Here is a 22,471-nt window from a genome sequence, read left to right as displayed (position 1 = left end):
AGAAACGGAAGTGTGGGGACATTAACAAGGACTCCGTGACAAACACTGAAACAGACAGGGTATATATACACACAGAACTAACAATGAAACAGGGAACAGCTGGGAACAATGATGACGGGGAACAGCTGAGTGCAGTGAACAGTGATTAGTGCAGACAAGGATTGTGGGGAATGCAGTTCATAATGTGACAGACACCGTGGGGGACGAGGACCTCTAGTGGACACCAGGAATACACAAACCAGACACTGTGACATAATCCCCCCTCTACGGAGCGGCTACCAGACGCTCCAAGACCCACAAAAAAACAAAAACAAAACAAGAGTCCAGGCGGAGGTAGAATGGTGGAGGATCAGGGGGAGGGATGGAGGGCCAGGACCATGAAGGGGAACAGGAACAGGGGATGACAATCTAACCGCCGGCCGTGGCGAAGCAGACAGTCCATCGGGCGGCCAGGGCGGAGACGACAGTCCATCTGGCGGCCAGGGCGGAGACGACAGTCCATCTGGCGGCCAGGGCGGAGGACGACAGTCCATCTGGCGGCCAGGGCGGAGACGACAGTCCATCTGGCGGCCAGGGCGGAGACGACAGTCCATCTGGCGGCCAGGGCGGAGACGACAGTCCATCTGGCGGCCAGGACGGAGACGACAGTCCATCTGGCGGCCAGGGCGGAGAAGACCCCTCGGGCGGCCAGGGCGGTGAAGACCCCTCGGGCGGCCACGGCGGTGAAGACCCCTCGGGGCGGCCAGGGCGGTGAAGACCAAGGCGGAACAGAGACAGACCCTGGCTCAGGAACTGGAACAGACACCACCGGCTCAGGAACTGCAACAGACACCACCGGCTCAGGAACTGCAACAGACACCACCGGCTCAGGAACTGCAACAGACACCACCGGCTCAGGAACTGCAACAGACACCACCGGCTCAGGAACTGCAACAGACACCACCGGCTCAGGAACTGCAACAGACACCACCGGCTCAGGAACTGCAACAGACACCACCGGCTCAGGAACTGCAACAGACACCACCGGCTCAGGAACTGCAACAGACACCACCGGCTCAGGAACTGCAACAGACACCACCGGCTCAGGAACTGCAACAGACACCACCGGCTCAGTAACAACAACAGCAACGGCTCAGGAACAGCAAAAGACACCGGCTCCACCGGCTCAGGAACCAGGGCGAGCAGCTCGGGCGGGGCCGCAGGGCGAGCAGCTCGGGCGGGGCCGGCAGGGCGAGCAGCTCGGCGGGGCCGGCAGGGCGAGCAGCTCGGGCGGGGCCGGCAGGGCGAGCAGCTCGGGCGGGGCCGGCAGGGCGAGCAGCTCGGGCGGGGCCGGCAGGGCGAGCAGCTCGGGCGGGGCCGGCAGGGCGAGCAGCTCGGGCGGGGCCGGCAGGGCGAGCAGCTCGGGCGGGGCCGGCAGGGCGAGCAGCTCGGGCGGGGCCGGCAGGGCGAGCAGCTCGGGCGGGGCGGCAGGGATGGCAGTTACCTCCGGGCTGGTCTCTGGGTTAGCACCCACCAGACGACCCGATGAAGAGGCTCCTCTCCTTCTCCTCCTCCGTCTCCGGACCACCGAAATCCGAACAGCAGACACTGGCTCCGACTCAGGAACAGCAGACACTGGCTCCGACTCAGGAACAGCAGACACTGGCTCCGACTCAGGAACAGCAGACACTGGCTCCGACTCAGGAACAGCAGACACTGGCTCCGACTCAGGAACAGCAGACACTGGCTCCGACTCAGGAACAGCAGACACTGGCTCCGACTCAGGAACAGCAGACACTGGCTCCGACTCAGGAACAGCAGACACTGGCTCCGACTCAGGAACAGCAGACACTGGCTCCGACTCAGGAACAGCAGACACTGGCTCCGACTCAGGAACAGCAGACACTGGCTCCGACTCAGAACAGCAGACACTGGCTCCGACTCAGGAACAGCAGACACTGGCTCCGACTCAGGAACAGCAGACACTGGCTCCGACTCAGGAACAGCAGACACTGGCTCCGACTCAGGAACAGCAGACACTGGCTCCGACTCAGGAACAGCAGACACTGGCTCCGACTCAGGAACAGCAGACACTGGCTCCGACTCAGGAACAGCAGACACTGGCTCCGACTCAGGAACAGCAGACACTGGCTCCGACTCAGGAACAGCAGACACTGGCTCCGACTCAGGAACAGCAGACACTGGCTCCGACCCAGGAACAGCAGACACTGGCTCCGACCCAGGAACAGCAGACACTGGCTCCGACCCAGGAACAGCAGACACTGGCATGTCCAGGATCCGAGCCAGACGCTCCAAATAGTCCAACATACCCTTGGCGGCCCCACAAATGGGCATCTCTAGACCAGTCTCAAACTGGGCAGACGGGACGTGAACAAACTCTGGCTGGGCAGACGGGACGTGAACAAACTCTGGCTGGGCAGACGGGACGTGAACAAACTCTGGCTGGGCAGACGGGACGTGAACAAACTCTGGCTGGGCAGACGGGACGTGAACAAACTCTGGCTGGGCAGACGGGACGTGAACAAACTCTGGCTGGGCAGACGGGACGTGAACAAACTCTGGCTGGGCAGACGGGACGTGAACAAACTCTGGCTGGGCAGACGTGCGTTTTCCCCTTCTCCGCCCGCGATGGCGAGATGGTGGCTCTAATCCGTCCCTCACCAGTCCAGGGACGAAGGGGGGCCAAGGTGGAGGGTGGTGTTGGCCTTGTTCTCGACCACCTCCTCCTCTGTGACCTCCCCGGGTCCCACGAAAAATGGCTAGGCGGGTCCCCTCAAAACAATCCCTCCTCTCCCGCTCGATGGCTGGGGAAGAGAAGTTGGAAAACATACCGCTGGATCCTTGCATTGTGACGGAGTCCTTCTGTCACGATCACACACAAGACGAGAAGACAGATCCAAGTGCAGTAGTTTATTGAAGGGTAATCCGTACTCACAGTCAGTCCAGGCAAGGGTCGAAAGTCCAATAAGGCAATCCAAAACACAAGACACGAACAGTAACAGGCAGGAACAGAAACGGAAGTGTGGGGACATTAACAAGGACTCCGTGACAAACACTGAAACAGACAGGGTATATATACACACAGAACTAACAATGAAACAGGGAACAGCTGGGAACAATGATGACGGGGAACAGCTGAGTGCAGTGAACAGTGATTAGTGCAGACAAGGATTGTGGGGAATGCAGTTCATAATGTGACAGACACCGTGGGGGACGAGGACCTCTAGTGGACACCAGGAATACACAAACCAGACACTGTGACAGTCTCACTCAACCCAAACCCCTATTGCAATAATGACCCGAATCAAAATGACTGAGATAATTGATGTATTAATTGCGGTGTCCGTGCAGGGTGTGTGATATAGTGGTTCCTGGAGCACAACACTACACATTCTGCATGTCTGACACACACATTTAAGGTCTTGAAGTTGCGCTTTGTTTTTGTTTTGTTTTTTTACACCACAAAAATGATCTGCTTAAACACAACCATTCTCACTCCCAAGACATCTAATGTGAGCAGTGCTGGGGTCTCCAGAAGCAGGGTTGGGATCCACTAGATCCACGTCTCTACTTCTCCTACACCAAGGGTCCTCAACTCCGGCCCCTGAGATTCACAAGCTAATCAAGGTCTTCGGGATTGCCAGGAAGTTACAGGCAGGTGTGCTAGATTCGGGTGAGAGGTAAACTCTGCAGGAGAGTGGATCTATATGTCCTATACATATACACAGTCCACACGACAAAATAACTGCATTTACACAAACCATCCAGTTCAAATTCTTTTCCTCAGTAAATTCCTCCTCCCAGACATTTTGAAAGCAAATATGCTTATCCAAAATTTTTAACAGATTTAATTTAGACTTTTGTCTGAAATATAGAAATGGATCAATCCATATCCAAGTACATCAAATATGCTCAATGGAAGCTCAAACATACTTGCATGACACCATAACTGATGCAGCTTTTTCCGGCACATCAAGGAAATACAGTTGAGCTTCATTCTGAACTTCTGACCTGTAATGCTCCTGAATCATAATCATACACTGTTCACTCATTGGCCAGAGGAGCACTGGCCCCCGACTGAGCCTGGGTTCTCCCGAGGTGTTTTCTCCATTCTGTCCCTGATGGAGTTTTGGTTCCTTGCCGCTGTTGCCTTCCTTCTGGCTTGCTTAGTTGGGGACATTTAATATTCAACAATATTATAGATCTGCCTTAAGGTGGACGATGATGAAATTGTTTTTTGTATTATTTTCATGTTATCACTGTGAAGCTGCTTTGATGCAATCTGTATTGTAAAAAGCGCTATATAAATAAAGGTGACTTGACTTCATTTGACTTCCGTTTACCATATTTGATGCAACTCAGTTTGTGTGTGTTATGTGCTGGGTGTCAGTGAAGCCGGAAAAGAGCCAGAATCCACTTTGACAGTCTTGAACACAAAGTGTTGTGGGATGCAGATCTCCTGCAAGATGGTCCTCACAATCTGGAACATGCAGACAAGGCCCTGAAGTGCGCAGAAGCTCCTTAACGATCTGGAACAACCTGGTTGCAAATGTGTCTGTAATGTTTTCTGCCTCACTGGGCCAGAGACAGAACTTGTCTGTGAGAAACACATGGAGTCAAACATGATGGAAATAGACAGAACTATTAGGAATGCATTTATGTTAACAGCTGAATTTGTGTAAACCGGTGTAATACAAATATTTGTTATTAAGAATACTTATTTCTCTGAATAAGCATTAAGTCGTCAAACAAACAAAACCCACCTTGCTATGTGTACTGTGCTAGACTAACTGAGACTTATATACTAACAGACACTTGTATACTGTTGCCCTCTTGTTGGTCTGATGTTTCTATTGCCCTCCTCTCCTCCTTTGGATAAAAGCGTCTGCTAAATTATTAAATGTAAGTTTGTATTTGTTTCTCCAGACCCAGAAGTGATGAACCCTGCATACCACCATAATCCGGTGACTACAGATATATTAACAAAGAACAACAATCTAATTGAATGTTGACTCCAAACGTCCAGTGTTTCCCAGTGAAGGCCAGTGTGATCTCACCCGCTGCAGAAAGATGACGCCCTCCTGAGTCTGCTCGTCTGTGGTGACGCTGAACACACCGGCTGCATCTCCAGCTAGTATGCGGTAGTCCATCTCCGCATTGAAGCCGATGTCAGCGTCTGAGGCTTTCAGTTTGGCCACCACTGATGAGACGGGCAGAGATTCCGGCACTGAGAACTCATACGACTCTAGAGGCAGAGAGATGTCTAACATTAATACTCTCAACTCACTCAAACCTGTTATGAACCTGCCAATGTCCAGGTCATACATCAAAGGACAGGAATTAGAAATGTGATTTTTCTTGATAAAAATGAAGCAAATAATTAATTTGCATTCATTTTCGGATCATTACGATTTTGTATTTGTTTCATTACAATTAAGCACATTTCCTGCAATCCACTTAACTATATTTTTAGCCTAATGATGTATGTCACAGGAAGTTGTAGGAAGGCAGACGAAGATGAAGAACCAAGTTCCAATATGAAGTTTAATGAGGGTAATACAAATAACACACAAAATGTAACGTAGAGAAACACATGGTGATTAACTAATAGATGAACAGTTGTGATGATAGAGTTAGTGTCCATAGTAACAGATGAATGGCGGGAAAATCAAGCAAGGAACACATGTGACTAGAGAATACAAACTAAAAGTCCATGGAAACTAAACAAACTGAACATAACTGACAATATCATTGTAATATTTCTTTGTAGTAATACAATATTAGTAATTTAATACAACAAAATTACATTGCATTATTTATTGTCCTGTTTTGTATTTATTGTTTGATTATACAAAAAAATCAAAAGTAAGTAAGTATCTATTCGCACGGGATTAGTATTATCTGGGGACCTCGTGTGATTTAGAAATTACCCACGCACATCTGATTTTGGTGTGGCGTATTCGCACAGGATAACCGAAGCCTGTGATTTTACTCGAAATGACTGACTTAACTCCCGGATATGATGTGAATATAGCCTATTGCTTGGAAATGTATTTTTATTATAAGTCTAGCTGTATGATATATCATAAACAGAAGAATGTTCCTAACCGCAGGCTAGGCTACATGTGATTCATCTCCATCTATGAATGCATTCTTTTATCATTATTTTAAAGGGGTCATGACATGAGAAACCAAATTTGCCTTGATCTTTTGGTATATAAGAGGTCTTTGTACCATTAAAACGTCCTGCAAGTTTCATAGCTTAAGACGTCCTCCCCATTATAAACGAATCATTTGTTTAATCAAGCTCTAAATACAGCTCGTTCTGGATCCACGGTAAGAAGTGACGTCACGGTACGAAGTGACGTACCAGCGTTTGCATATGACCGCCTCCAGCACAAGACAACTACGCTTTAAACGCAAGGCAACTACGCTCATTTCGTATCACTGTCGCGCCCGCGCGCCCCACAAGTGTTCAGTCGACGGACAGCGAGTGGGTCTGTGTACAGGGAAGTTACGATGCCACGCAGATGTGCTGTTCCTGGCTGTGGACAAACAACATCTGTGAATACGCTGCGAAAGATCCAGTTGTCAGGGGAAAATGGATGCACTTAATTTTTTGTGGACGTCTCAGTCACGGCAGTGTTAGTTTAAGCGTTTGTTCTATACATTTAAGGATGACTGTTTTGAGAACAAATCCCAAAATGATGCTGGCTTTGCCAGAAAACTGTTGCTCAAAGATAAGTCCGTGCCGACTATTCTGGGCTCAACAACGACGACGCAAACTGTAAGTAATGTATTTAAAACTTTAAACTACTTTTTAAATACGCCGAATCCGCAAATATTCTGGCTGGGGGCGTTAATAATTGATGCATAGGCACTGACGTTAGCCAATCATAACAGTGGGCGTTAACACTGAACTCTTAAAGGGGAAACACCCCCAAAACAGACTGTTTGAATCAGAGGATGAGAATCAGGGAAAAGGTCATAAATCACTACATTTTAAAAGTTTTTTGTAAAAAAAACTATAGTAATACTATAATTGCACCTAAGGGAACATAATAATAAAATAAAAAAAACCCATGTCATGACCCCTTTAATAATTCTTCTGATGGTTTTCAGCTTTCTCTTTCTGCAAATTGTATAGTTGTAATGTGTATAGCGATATGACCCAGCACCCAAAGTACTATAAAAAAGTAGTCTACAACGCAGCCTTCATTTTTCGTGAAAGATCGATAAAAAAGCGTGCAGAAAACAAACACCTTGAAAAAATGATATACGACCCTGCCAAATCACAGAGATGCCGATTCGCACGGGATTAATATTATCACGGGACCTCTGTGTTCGGCAAAATATGGTACAGATTACAGACATGGCCGATTCGAACAGGATTAAGATCACAGACAACCTCCGCAATTATTAAAAATAACCAGAGGTCACCAGGTAATACTAATCCCGTGTGAATTGGGCTTTAGTCTTTAGTCACAGCTAGTCTTCAATGTTGTGCGTGGCTTAGGGAGCCCAAACATTATAATTAACGTTTTTAATGATAAATTAATTGATTCTATGTCACAATATGAGGTAAAGTAGGCCCTGGCTATGATCCACATTCCTAAAAAGAGAGCAGCACATTTCCTGGAGAGACAGGCTCTGTGTCAGATCTAACCTGGCCAATTCAGTTTGTTTGACTTACTGCTGTCTCAGCAATGATCTATTGATTGTGACTTGACTCGGGAGCAGTAAAGGTCAGCTTCCGTTGACATTCTCTCTTCCCATCACAGAAGGTTTAATCCACAAAGACATGTGTGGGAACATTTGGTCAGTCTCCTGCATTTTAATTCTAGCTAAATTGACTTAAAACTTAAAGAGTTTAACCCTCTGGGGTCTAAGGTGTTTTTGGGGTCCTTGAGATGTTCTGACATTTGTGGTTTTTTCAGTTGCTTATAAACATATTGGTAACACTTTAAAATAACAGTACATGAATAATCATGTACTAATACCATAATTAATAATTACTTTACTATGAACTAATGATGAGTTAAGACATGTACCAATGAGGAAGTACTACACGTTAGTGCATGCTTGTTAATTAATGTATTAATTAACATTTCGTGGTAAACTAAATCAAACATGCTCTAGATTAGAAGAAAGATGTAACAATGTAAAATTGTACATAAATTTGACACCAGCAACTGTCACAACATCAGTGAATGACACTAGATGTCTTGCAATATTTACATTTAACCTTATCATTGAACACACAATGATGCATTCATCACTAAAAACAATTTAATCTCATTCCGTTTTCAGTGATTCCACTGCTGCCATCAAGAGTGAAATACCTGCACTAACATATTCATTAAACAGAGGCAATTTTCTAAATTAAAATCATATATATATTCTACAAAATTGGTTCATAGTTGGAAACATCTCAAAATTATTTTGTATTTTTCCACAAATTGTGTATGCTTGGAAATTGTATAATAACCAAGGTAAACATTTCTAGTAATTGTGCAGTTAATTCTCATACTGTATTTTCAGAAAGTTTTGGAATATGAATCCTCTCCCCAAATGTGTCACTAATAAAACAATAAAAATAATTTAAAGAGAATGCTTATATTGACCTTTTTATATTTTGTTAGCATCTACCTTGTAAATATAGTGTGTGTGTGTGTGTGCGTGTGGGGGCGGATCAGCACTACTGGATTCCGGGGCTGAAGGTAATTTCATGGACTGCACATTCGCACACAAGCTTCAAATTCCCCTTCAGCCACTCACACACAAGATTTCCGTCCATGCTCTCAATGGTCAAGAACTCCCTACTATTTCACTCACCACTGGACCGGTCACACTCATCACGTCTGGCAACCACACAGAGACACTTTCATTTTACGTCATGGACTCCCCTCTTGCACCCATTGTACTCGGCCACCCCTGGATGACCCAACACAACCCTAAAGTGGACTGGCTCCGGAAATCCATCATGGAGTGGAGCAAGAATTGTCATGAATCATGTCTAGTGTCTGCCTATCCATCTGTTTCTGTTTCTGGCTTTCAGGAGGAAGCAGTGGATTTGTCTAACGTGCCCGCAGAGTACCACGACCTGAAGGTGTTTAGTAAGTCTTGAGCTGCTTCCCTTCCTCCGCATCGTCCCTACGACTGTGTCATAGACTTACTACCAGGCAGATCTCCACCCAAGGGCAAGTTATATTCGCTTTCTGCTACAGAAAGGGAGGCCATGGAGAAATATATTTCTGATTCTCTGTAGCAACAAGATTCATCCGCCCCTCCTCTTCTCCAGGTTATTTTTTGTGGGGAAGAAAACGGTTCTCTGCGACCTTGTATTGATTACCGGGGGCTGAAAAGCATCACGGTGAAGAATACTTATCCTTTGCCGTTGATGTCTTCAGCTTTCAAGAGGTTGCAGGGAGCGCCATTCTTCACGAAATTGGACTTACGTAATGCTTATCATTTGGTCTGCATAAGGAGAGGGGATGAATGGAAGACTGCTTTTAACACCCCCAGGGGTCACTTTGAATACTTGGTCATGCCTTTCGGTTTGTCCAACTCCCCAGCTGTCTTCCAGGCTCTCGTCAACGACGTGCTGCGAGATATGGTCGACCAGTTCATATATGTCTACCTGGATGACATATTGTTTTTTCCTTCTTCTCTCCAGGAACATGTGCAGCACGTCCGGCGAGTGCTTCAGAGGTTGCTAGAGAATGGGCTTTTGTCAAGGCGGTGAAATGCGCGTTTCATGCACAGTCTGTTCCTTTCCTAGGGTATCATTTTGTCTAAGCGAGTACGTATGGACCCTGAGAAGGGGTAGAATTTCTACCAGCGTTTTATTTGCAATTTCAGCCAACTAGCCGCACCTCTGAAAGCCTTGACCTCCCCCAGAACTACGTTCAGGTGGTCAGACCAAACTGAAAGGCCGCTTCGTTTCAGCCCCTATTTTAATAGCCCCTGATTCCTCACGTCAGTTTGTGGTGGAGGTCGACCCCGATTCTCTCACCACCTGCCTCCTGTGTTGGCCATCGAGGTCCCTGCGCCACTCGTCTTCGCCTGATTCCTGTGCTTTGTACTTTCTGTTTAAATAAAGAGTTTAATTGCACTCGCGCTTGCTTCCTCACCTACAATCATGACAATGAGCAGAAATTGGCGAATAAAAGCTTATTTGATGTAGCAGTCTATTTTACAGTAAAAACTTTATAATCTATCCCAAACTAGTAGTCGAGTGGCCTGACTTCTACACCGACCCGATAGAGAAACTGAGGGCATATAAATATTTAGATGCCTATAACTATGTGATAAATGCTCATGTACAAGACATGTGTGGTACGATCCGAGGTTCTGCATATCCAGCGCCAAGAAGACGACAATGTAAAGAGTGACATTATGGTGCAATTTTAATGATGTGAATATTTTCTAGCAATAAAGATTCCAGATACAGCATATACATTTTTCATCGATTCTTGCACCCAACAAGATGATATTTAATAATAATAACAATAATTTAAGCTCCTTATTATGTAGCCAAATCTGTGCTGGTTTGTATTGGTCGCGTCCAGTTTTCCCTTTGTTTTGCCTCCAGCTAATGCCGTGACGCAACTGTGACGTCGGCTCAAAATTGGTCTATTAGAATAAAATTTTTACTATTATTCCTCGGATGGATCCGTTGCTCCTCAAAGTGAAACCAGCACTTCTGAGGTAAATTCTCCAGGATTATTCCTCACAGCCTCGCAAGACGACATAGTACATTAATCTGATAAAACTTGGTGTGTTTTATCAAGTTGGTGTGGGCGTTGTGCACGTCTGCATGTATTGCCTCGGATCATTTGCGTTTGAATAGCGCGCGCTCTCCATGAGCGTGGTCACATTAGCAGAATAATGAGCTGCGAGAACGATAATGAGAACGACTGACATCTCTCTGTTTTTATATAGATTACATAAACATAGACTATTTGTTTTAGTTTTGAATTAGACAATTTAAAAGTACACACTTAAATGATTATGAAGATATATTGCTCATGCCTGGGTGAATAGTATTTGCTGAGTTTTGTTTAGGTTTAGAGACGTCCATCCATCCATCCATCTTCTTCCGCTTATCCGGGGCCGGGTCGCGGGGGCAGCAGTCTAAGCAGAGACACCCAGACTTCCCTCTCCCTAGACACTTCCTCCAGCTCTTCCGGGGGGACACCGAGGCGTTCCCAGGCCAGCCGGGAGACATAGTCTCTCCAGCGTGTCCTAGGTCTTCCTCGGGGTCTCCTCCCGGTGGGACGTGCCCGGAACACCTTCCCAGGAAGGCGTTCAGGAGGCATCCGGAACAGATGCCCGAGCCACCTCAGCTGACCCCTCTCGATGTGGAGGAGCAGCGGCTCTACTCTGAGCTCCTCCCGAGTGACCGAGCTCCTCACCCTATCTCTAAGGGATCGCCCAGCCACTCTGCGGAGAAAGCTCATTTCGGCCGCCTGTATCCGGGATCTTGTTCTTTCGGTCATGACCCAAAGCTCATGACCATAGGTGAGAGTAGGAACGTAGATTGACCGGTAAATCGAGAGCTTCGCCTTGCGGCTCAGCTCTTTCTTCACCACGACAGACCGGTACATCGTCCGCATTACTGTGGAAGCTGCACTGATCCGTCTGTCAATCTCCCGTTCCATCCTTCCCTCACTCGTGAACAAGACCCCAAGATACTTAAACTCCTCCACTTGAGGCAGGAACTCTCCACCAACCTGAAGTGAGCAAGCCACCCTTTTCCGACTGAGGACCATGGCCTCGGATTTGGAGGTGCTGATTCTCATCCCAGCCGCTTCACACTCGGCTGCAAACCGTCCCAGTGCATGCTGAAGGTCCTGGTCTGTAGGGGCCAACACGACAACATCATCCGCAAAGAGCAGAGACGAAATCGTGTGGTCCCCGAACCTGACACCCTCCGGCCCCTGGCTGCGCCTAGAAATTCTGTCCATAAAGATTATGAACAGAACCGGCGACAAAGGGCAGCCCTGCCGAAGTCCAACATGCACCGGGAACAAGTCTGACTTACTGCCGGCAATGCGAACCAAGCTCCTGCTCCGGTCGTATAGGGACCGGACAGCCCTTAGCAAAGGACCCCGGACCCCATACTCCCGGAGCTCCTCCACAGGCCGCCTCGAGGGACACAGTCGAATGCCTTCTCCAAATCCACAAAGCACATGTGGATTGGTTGGGCAAACTCCCATGAACCCTCCAGCACCCTGTAGAGGGTATAGAGCTGGTCCAGTGTTCCACGGCCGGGACGAAAACCGCACTGTTCCTCCTGAATCCGAGGTTCTACTATCGGCCGTAATCTCCTCTCCAGTACCCTAGCATAGACTTTCCCGGGGAGGCTGAGAAGTGTGATCCCCCTGTAGTTGGAACACACTCTCCGGTCCCCCTTCTTAAAAGAGACGTTTCTGGTTTAGAGACGTGCACCAGAAAAAAAAATCACGGAGACGGAGAGGCAGAAAGCACAGCCTGTTTAATTTCTTTATTTTACAAAAGCACGTTTTATTTCGATTGTATGTGGACACATAAAAAAGTAGACATTTAACAATTATTTTTTTCATATTTCTTAAGTCTGTAGGATCAAAAATGACGGAGTATTAAAAGTCTATTTTGCTGCTATGTGGAAAAAAAATCGAGCAAAACGCGCTGGCACGTTTGACAACCCCAGAGGGTTAAAGACACCTACTAACAGCCTTTTAAAAAGATTACAGACAGAGTCATTATTTCAGACATTCCTCACCACCCCAACAAAACATTAGCTAATGTGTAGAACAATCAGTGTAGTATTCAATGAGGCATTTGAGTAGCTGAACATGCAACAGACACTAGCAAACAAAAACTGAAATATCACAAATATTTGATCAAAAGATTTGTTGCTTTTACTTGAATTAGTATCACAATTCAATTCAACACGCCGGTTGTGTGTGATACGGTACAGTACGAACTGGAGGAAGACACAGCAGACTATCAGGATCTGATCTGGAATACTTGTTAAACCCTACACTGCAACCGAAGCGCCTCAGTTAGCTCTATTAAATGAGCTTGACTGCACTGAACGCTTGAGCACAGCTTTAATGCTCTCAATGCACAATTTGTCTACTCTTGGTGGGTGGGAAAAGTACATTTTAACTGATGCTTATTAACCTGGCTTTTACGACAATGAGCAAACAAAGAAGGAGTGTCTTCCCAGAAAATAATGATAAATGACCAGTGTTTTGAGTACCGTGCTACAGCAATTGTATGTACAATTACTGACTTAATTTTGATTGTTACTGTTACTTGGTTAATGCATAGAGAATAATTTGTTTTACTAGGAACACATTTAAAGCGTAAATTCTGTTAATGCGTGTCTGTTTACTTTTCAAAAAGATGAACTAGGCTCCACAATGACATGCTTGCAATGTAGACAGCTTTTTTATTATAAGAGCTTATCCTATTGTTGCCTTGATCCTATAGAATTAGTCCGGATCTCGAATCTACCCTTTCTGTCCAAAATATTAGAAAAGTCAGTATGTTCTTTTTTAGAAAGAAATGGAATCTGCGAGGATTACCAGTCAGGATTTAGACCGTATCATAGTACTAAGACAGCTCTCGTTAGCTCTCATTATCATCCGATCGTAGTTGTATCTCCCTATTAGTGTTACTGGATTTTAGTGCTGCATTTGATACCATCGACCACAACATTCTTTTGAATAGACTCGAAAATTATGTTGGCATTAGTGGAATGTCATTAGAATGGTTTAATTCCTACTTATCTGACCGTTATCAGTTTGTAGCAGTAAATGAAGAGATGTCTTATCAATCACAAGTTCCGTATGGCGTACCACAAGGTTCAGTACTATGACCGCTGCTGTTCACTCTGTACATGCTACCATTAGGAGATATCATTAGGAAACATGGAATTAGCTTTCACTGTTATGCCGACGATACTCAGCTCTATATTTCTTCACGCCCCGACGAAACTTACCAATACACAAACTTTACGGAATGCATAGCTGATAAAAGAAATTGGATGACTAGTAACTTCCTAGTCATCCAATTCTCAATTCTTGCGCCACTCATATTCAACCTGTACATGCTTCCAATGAGCCAAATAATGAGAAAGAACCAAATTGCTTACCACAGCTATGCAGACGACACACACAGATCTACTTAGCCCTATCGCCTAACGACTACAGCCCCATTGACTCCCTGTTCCAATGCATTGATGAAGTAAACAGCTGGATGTGCCAAAACTTTCTTCAGTTAAACAAAGACAAAACTGAAGTCATTGCGTTTGGAAACAAGTTCTCAAGGTGAATGCATATCTTCACTCTAGAGGTCAAACAACTAAACATCAGGTCAGGAATCTTGGTGTGTCTCTAGAGTCAGACCTTAGCTTCAGTAGTCATGTCAAAGCAATAACTAAATCGGCATACTATCATCTAAAAAATATTGCAAGAATTAGAGGCATTGTTTCCAGTCAAGACTTAGAGAAACGTGTGCATGCTTTCATCACCAGCAGGGTGGATTATTGTAATGGACTCCTCACTGGCCTTCCCAAAAAGACCATAAGACAGTTGCAGCTCGTACAGAACGCTGCCGCCAGGATCCTGAGCAGAACCAGAAAATATGAACACATCACACCAGTCCTCAGGTCTTTACACTGGCTCCCAGTCACATTTAGGATTGATTTTAAAGTATTATTACTGGTATATAAATAATTTAATGGCCTAGGACCTCAATACATTGCAGATATGCTCACTGAATATAAACCCAACAGATCACTCAGATCATTAGGATCACATCAGCTGGAAACACCAAGGGTTCACTCAAAGCAAGGAGAGTCCACTTTTAGCTATTATGCTGGAGCCAGAACCAGAACCAGAACCAGCTTCCAGAAGAGATCAGGTGTGCTCCTACTGTAGCCACATTCACATCCAGACTCAAAACACTTCTGTTTAGCTGTGCATTTACTGAATGAGCACTGTGCCACTGTGCGTCCGACTGTTTGCACTGTATTTTATAGGGCTGACTTCTAATAGTCGAGGATTCGACGATTCGATTCGGAGAGGTCTGATTCGACTATGAACCTCATAGTCGAATACATGGGCGTCAGTTTGGTTTGAAATGTGCTGGGGACAGAGACGCATTCGCATTTTCAGAAGGGCTGGGTACAATTTTATTTATTTTTTCGCTTTCGCGCAGGTCATGTTTTGAAAGACGATGTCCTGTAGCTTACTAATGTAAATAAATAAAAATATATTCAAAAATCTGCTTCACATTTTCAGCAGGGCTGCGGAGCGGCTGTGGGTTGACTCCACACGGTTCTCATGTGCGTTAAAAAGCTTTACGTGGTTTAATGTACCTAAACAACGATTACCAAATTTCCCTCTCATATTGCTCCTCATAACCACTGAAAATGGTAAAAAAATCTAACCCGGAGTCCAATTATTATGGACGTTATCTGATATTAAGCGTTTCTGCTTCACATTTTCAGCAGGGCTGCGGAGCGGCTGTGAGTTGACTCCACGCGGTTCTCATGTGCGTTAAAAAGCTTTACGTGGTTTAATGTAGCCTACCTAAACAACGATCACCAAATTTCTCTCTCATATTGCTCCTCATGTTTATGAAATGTTATGATATATGTGTGATATGTGTTTTTTAGCTCTTTTGTTTGAAATGGAAAAAATCTAGCTGCTATCTAAAAAAAAAAAAAAAAAAAAAAAAAGGTTCGACTATGGCAAAATCTAACGAATCAGATTCGACTATGAAAATCCTTAGTCGAAAACAGCCCTAGTATTTTATTTTATTTTCTAAACTGTTTTAATTATTCTTATTTCTTTTGATTATTTTAATTTATTCTATGTAAAGCACTTTGAATTACCACTGTGTATGAAATGTGCTATATAAATAAACTTGCCTTGCCTTGCCTTGCTAATTACAGTAATTCTGAAAAAAACAAACAGAGATTCTAATTATTAGACCAAAAACTTGCTCACGTAATAACCTAGAGTACTGTCTAACACGTGATGGCTGCTCTATCAAGTCTTCGTCGTCGGTTAGGAACCTGGGTGTGCTCTTTGATTCCAATCTTTCATTTGTAAGCCAAGTTTCTAGCATCTGTAAAACCGCATTCTTCTAAAATCAGCAAATGTCCTCCGTGATCAGAGGTCAGGATGTCAGACATGTTTTGCTCTTACTGTGAGAGAAGCGTGGAGGGTTGTCATTGACGTCGGTGAGTGTGACCGTCACAGAGGTGCTGCCGGACAGTCCTCCCATCTGACCCACCATGTCCTTGGCCTGAATGACCAGCACGTACTGGTCACGCGTCTCTCGGTCCATGTTGGGCAGGGCTGTCCGTATAATGCCTGAGGGACACATAGCCTTTATTTAGTCTCTAGAAATATACACTGATGTGCAAAGAAAAACATGTTTCAATCTAACCCATACCTTGATTACATAAATCAACCACAGCGTGAATTTGTTTGCCATTCTGTTGTGATGCTGTTTGAACAATTGTGGTGCTCCTACATAAACCAATAATGGATTGATTAAATAAAATAAAATAAAATAATAAAAATATGTATTGCTGAAATATGGTTTAGAGAATTGTCTACAGAAGGTTTTTATAAAACTTGGCTGAGAATCCATTTGGTCAAGGTGCTTTGACTGGTAGATTTTTAAAAAGTTATGTGTTTTTTGTATTATTGTTTTATGGGTATAATGTGTACAAATCACCAGAGGAGGGTAAACTAACCAAAAAATATACTTGAGTTAAGGTACAAGTGCTTATAGAAATAATGTAATGTAGAAGAATAATGCAAGTAGAAGGGAAAGTGATAATGTTAATAATTATTTGAGTAAGAATGACAAGGTATCCAATGAAAAGACTATACAAGTAGCAATTAACTAGTTACTTCGCATCTGACTCAGAACAAGCAAGATGATAATGAAGTCAATGAAGCATGTATTACATTAGTGATGTTTTGTCCCTATTATGTCCTCGCATGAGTTTTGCCAAATGTTTGATCTTTGAAAAGAATCGACTCAATAGGGTGATCATTCGCTCCAGTCAAAGGAGACTGTGCATGTGCATTAAGAATAAAGAAACGTTGCCTAATGTAACGAAGTAATTATATATACAGTAAGTATATTTGTATATACTATAACATATGAAAGTGCTAAATAAATGTGTCATTCATACATTCAAGTATATTTTGTCATTAGAAAGCTACCCGAGTAAGACAGAAATGACTCAGCTTTAAATGTACTCATAAAAGTTTTTTTTCTTCAAAGATGTACTTAAGTAAATGTAAACTAGAATAAATTGTTGCGCTCCAAGTAGACAAAAAATCCTTTTGCATCAGGTGCGCAGAGCCAAGGGAATACGTGAAAACAAACAGGAAGGTTGAACTGAGTGATTGTGACGATATATATACAATTTTAAATTCACAAATTTAATTATTTTACAGTGCCAGATTACTCCATTGGAAGTTGTATATTTATAGTTTCTTAATAAAATGTACAGGTCAGGATGTTTGAATAATTAAGACCCCAACTAATATTTTACTTTTCGTTTAGCTGCAAACGAGAAAATAATCAGACATTGTGATCAGACAGACTGATTTTTTAACCCTTGTGCATTGTTCAAATTCCCATCCTTTCGTTATGTTCGTGGCTGAAAACAGCCACTACTTTAAACTGCTGTAAAAATTGATCAGATAAATATTTTGTTGCCATTTTTTTTGCATAAATCTATTAATCAACATCAGTCCTGTTCAAAACTACTAAATGTTTTTAAAAAAATCAAGATTTTAACTCTTTAATTGCCAAATTCATAAATTATGTCACTGATTTGGGAGGGGAAAAAACACAAAATTACTTATTTTCAATATAAAATGTGATTGTGGACTGGATTTTTTTTTACCTTTTATCACAGTCTTGGACATGTCAAAGATTAGAAACAACATTGGTTTTGATGCATTGTTAGTTTTTGTGCAGCATCAGATTTTAACTTTTTCTCCCTCATTTACTGTTCGTGGCTGTTTTTGCCCCATTGACTTCCATTATAACCACATTTTTTGATTGCAAAGCCATGACACCATATAATCATGCATTTTTGATTGTTGGTGGTTTTCCCTGTTGGGAAGAGGTAAAATTTGTAATTTTTACTGTTGATAACCAGGTGGCACCATTAACCCTTTAGATAGGCCTGTGCAAAAAAAACGTCTCAGGTTACGTATGTAACCCTGGTTCCCTGAGAGGGAACGAGACGCTGCGTTGAGACGCGGTGGGAACGCCTTGCGTGATTGCGTCGTGAAGCACATCTTAAATCAGTCCAATGGAAACGGGAGACGTCATGGGCGGGTGACGTCACCGACCAGGAAGCTATAAAGCACTCCCGCGATCAGAGAACACTAGCTTTGAAAAAGCCTGAAGCAAGATGATCACAGGTATGCAGGGAGTATGGCAAAGCAACGCAGCGTCTCGTTCCCTCTCAGGGAACCAGGGTTACATACGTAACCTGAGACGTTCCCTTTCAAGGGAACTCGAGCTGCGTTGAGACGCGGTGGGAACCCTATACCCACGACGCCATATGACAAATGCCTGTACTGTATGAAGACCATGCGCACACTAGAAACAAGCCCCCTAGACCCTGGAGTGGAGTCTAGGTCCAAGTCATAAAAAATAGACAACTGTATGCGGTAAGGACATCCTGCCGCATTACAGATGTCGTGGAGAGAAACTCCTGAATTTAAAGCCATACTCCTAGTAGAGTGGGCCCGGACAGCCAAAGGTGAAGGCTGTCCAGCCGCTACATAAGCAAGTGAGATAGCATCAACTACTCGCTTGCTCAATATCTGTCTTTAGCTTTTCCTGATTAAGGTGGAGGACAGAAGGCCTGCAGCACAAATGACCCGCAAATTGAGTAGGGACCTAGGAATACAACCCGGCCTGGGGTGAAGAAAGACTACCACCATACCAGGTGCAAATCCAAGTACGTGCAGGCCTCAGCCTCATGTACCACGGAGAAGATGAAATAAGGATCTCTCCTCAGAGATAACCCAGCAAAGAAACATACATTGCAGAAATCAAGTACTGTACCATAGGGCAGATAGCAAGATTCAGAAGGTGTTCTGCACACCAGGCAGAGAACAGTTTACATTTCAATTTTCAGTCTTCTCGTGGAGGGAGCTCTAGACTGGAGTAAGGTCTCCACGACCTCAGTCGAGAGACCTGAATCTATGAGCTGGGCCCCCTCAGAGGCCGAGCCCACAGTATCCATGACTCCAGATGAGGGTAACTCCCGGGAGCAGAGATATCGGGAAATGCGTACAGGTGTAGCCTCGACCACACCTAATACATCGCATCCAGTCCAAGCGGAGCTGGATGCGTCAGGGATAACCACAAAGGCAAAGTTTTAACCGAAGTTCTCCCAAAGAAGCTCCACCACCTCGGGGTGAAGTCTCCATTCCCCGGGCCTCAGCCCCTGCCTCAACAGGATATCTGCTCTGATATACGAGACCATCAGTGTGTTGTCCGGGAGGACAGGCACATGGTGACCTCTCGGTTCTGACAGGAAGTATTGAGATTCTCGGAATACCGCCATCACTTCTAGCCAATTATGTGCCAAAAGGAGATGGTCCTGCCAAAGACCCTTCGCCGAGTGACCACTCATGATCACCCCCCACTTGTGAGGGAAGCATCCGTCGATAGCATAAGCGTCAACAAGAAGCCCCCGACACTGGGCCTGGGCGAGAAACCAAGGTTCTTTCACATGACCGAGGCACGTAGGCATAGCCGCGTGACCTTGATCATGCGAAAACGGATTTCCCCTCGGAGAAAACCCCTTGGTCCTGAGCCACCACTGCAGGGGTCTCATGTACAGAAGGCCAAAAGTAATTACGTTGGACGCAGCTGCCATAAGACCCAACAGTCTGAAACTGTTCCACAGTGAGTGACTGGCCTAGTTTTACCCCATTTACGGCGAATCATTTATAACACCTGGAAAAGTGGTCCTCTGAGCTGGGAGGAGCACACTCTTCTTGGCGTTGAGTCGCAACCCCAACATCTTAAATGAGACAGAACGGCATCTCGATGCCGAACTGCTATCTGCTCAAAATGAACTAGGATCAACCAATCGTCGATAGTATAATACGCAAATGCGCTGGAGTCTCAGAGGAGCTAGAGCTGCATCCACGCATATTGTAAAGGTGTGGGGTGATAAACCTAGGCCGAACGGAAGAACCCGATATTGGTATGCTTCGCCCCCGAAAGCAAACCTCAGGAACCTCCTGTGATGAGGATGGATAGATAAGCGTCCTTCACGTCTATTGTGACAGACCAATCCTCGGGCTGAATCTGTGACACAATCATATTAGCGTAAGCATACTATGAACATGAGATTCTGAAACCTGCCGTTTAATTGACGCAGGTCTAGAATAGGACGCAACCCCTCATCCTCATTCGGAACAATGAAGAAGCGGCTGTAAAACCGTGACTGTCTGCTGGGAGGAGGAACCCCTTCTATAGCTCCTTTTTGCAAAAGTGTCAGCACTTCCTGCTCCATAACCAGAGCCTGCTCGAGGTCCAACACTGTGGGGAGGACCCCTAGAAATCTGGGCGGACGAGAACCGAACTGAATTCTGAACCCTTTTCTATAGTGTGCAGGACCCACTGAGAAATATGTGGCAGTAGTTTCCACTCTGCCAGAAATTCTGCTAAGGGCACCAGTCTCTCGAGACTGGCCTCTGGATTTGGTTGAACAGTCACTTCAGTGCCCTGAAGCGGCGAACCGGCAGGGAACAACCGAACTGACCGTTCTACGACCCTCCTCGGAGGATCGTTTGGGGACGCTGACACCTCGGTGCCCTGAACGGAGGACCGGCAGGGAACAACCGAACTGGCAGCGCTGCGACCCTCCTCAAAGAGTCGCACCCCAGAGGTCGCCGAGGAGAAGCGATTTCTCAAAACCGTCCCTGCCCCGGAGGAACCTTCAGAAGCCAGATAGCCTCAGCGTCAGGACTTCTTGTCTAAGTTTTATTAGAGATAACGACAGTCCTCAGATCTTGCCTACCTCTAACTATCTTAGCTCCAACGACCCTCCTCGGAGGATCGTTGGAAAGAGCAGGCACCTCGGTGCCCTGAAACGGCGAACCGGCAGGGAAACCGAACTGACTGCTCTACGACCCTCCTCGGAGGATCGTTTGGGGACGCTGACACCTCGGTGCCCTGAACGGAGGACCGGCAGGGAACAACCGAACTGGCAGCGCTGCGACCCTCCTCAGAGAGTCGCACCCCAGAGGGCGCCGGGGAGAAACGATTTCTCAAAACCGTTCCTGCCCCGGAGGAACCCTCAGAAGCCTGATAGCCTCAGCGTCAGGACTTCTCTTCTAAGTTTCATTAGAGATAACGACAGTCCTCAGATCTTGCCTACCTCTAACTATCTTAGTTCCAACGACCCTCCTCGGAGGATCGTTGGAAAGAGCAGGCACCTCGGTGCCCTGAAACGGCGAACCGGCCGGGAAACCGAACTGACTGCTCTACGACCCTCCTCGGAGGATCGTTTGGGGACGCTGACACCTCGGTGTCCTGAAACGGTGAACCGGCAGGAGAACCGAACTGGCAGCGTTGCGACCCTCCTCAGAGAGTCGCACCCCAGAGGGCGCCGAGGAGAAACGATTTCTCAAAACCGTCCCTACCCCGGAGGGGACCACCCTCAGAAGCCTGCAGCCTCAGCGTCAGGGCTTCTTCTTCCAAGCTATATTAGAGATAAAACAGTTCTCAGATCTTGCATATCTCTAACTGGCTAGACAGCGACCGCCACCCAGGTCCCTCTCGATTGTGGATGAGCCCGAATGGCGACGCTCTAATTTGCAGCACTTTAAGCTGCGAGGAGCTTTAGTAGGCTGAGACTGCTCCCGCCCAGCAGTCTCAGGAACATTAGATCGGTGAGGAAGACACCTCTGGAACGCCGCTGGATAGAATATATCTTCATTTTGTTGAAAGCGAAGCGTTCAGAGAACAGACATATATATATTATTATTATTTTATTTTTTCCTTTATTTTTCTTAACATCAGAAAAACTTATATATATATATATATATCACTCCGTGGCCACCAGCAGGAAAACAACCGAACTGGCAGCGCTGCGACCCTCCTCAGAGAGTCGCCCCTCACATGCATCCATGTCCTTATATAGTTTACCCACCAATGCTGCCTAATAATATTTATCTATTATTTATGATGGCTGGTGGATAACGTCGGGGAAATGATGACGCCGACTCGGGAGAGAGATAGCTAGTAAGCGTCTCTTTAACCCGAGGCACTGTCATACTATGACATTTAATACTCAAAACATTACTTTAGTAGAAGTTTTGGGGATAAACACATAAAATAGAAACCGGTTTATTCCACGATCTCAACTCCTCAGTGTAGAGATAGGAAAAAACGGCAATCCCCG

General features: G+C 45.5%; 1 protein-coding gene across 1 annotated transcript in view; it reads right to left on the bottom strand.

Annotated features, from left to right (window-relative positions):
• The window catches only part of LOC306993031 (cadherin-7), a gene marked incomplete at its 5' end in the record, with an annotated part of 137,218 nt that overhangs the window by 67,764 nt on the left and 46,983 nt on the right, over nt 1-22,471 (bottom strand). Inside the window, 2 exons of the mRNA XM_079602462.1 lie at nt 5,058-5,245; nt 16,209-16,376. Coding sequence (XP_079458588.1) covers nt 5,058-5,245; nt 16,209-16,376 — 356 coding nt within the window. The remainder of the gene's footprint in view (nt 1-5,057; nt 5,246-16,208; nt 16,377-22,471) is intronic.

The sequence above is a fragment of the Phoxinus phoxinus genome, assembly GCF_949152265.1.
Source record: "Phoxinus phoxinus genome assembly, chromosome: 24".
NCBI classification, from domain to species: Eukaryota; Metazoa; Chordata; class Actinopteri; order Cypriniformes; family Leuciscidae; genus Phoxinus; species Phoxinus phoxinus.
The sequence above is the reverse complement of the archived record's forward strand: the minus strand, read 5'-3'. Positions and strand labels throughout refer to the sequence as shown.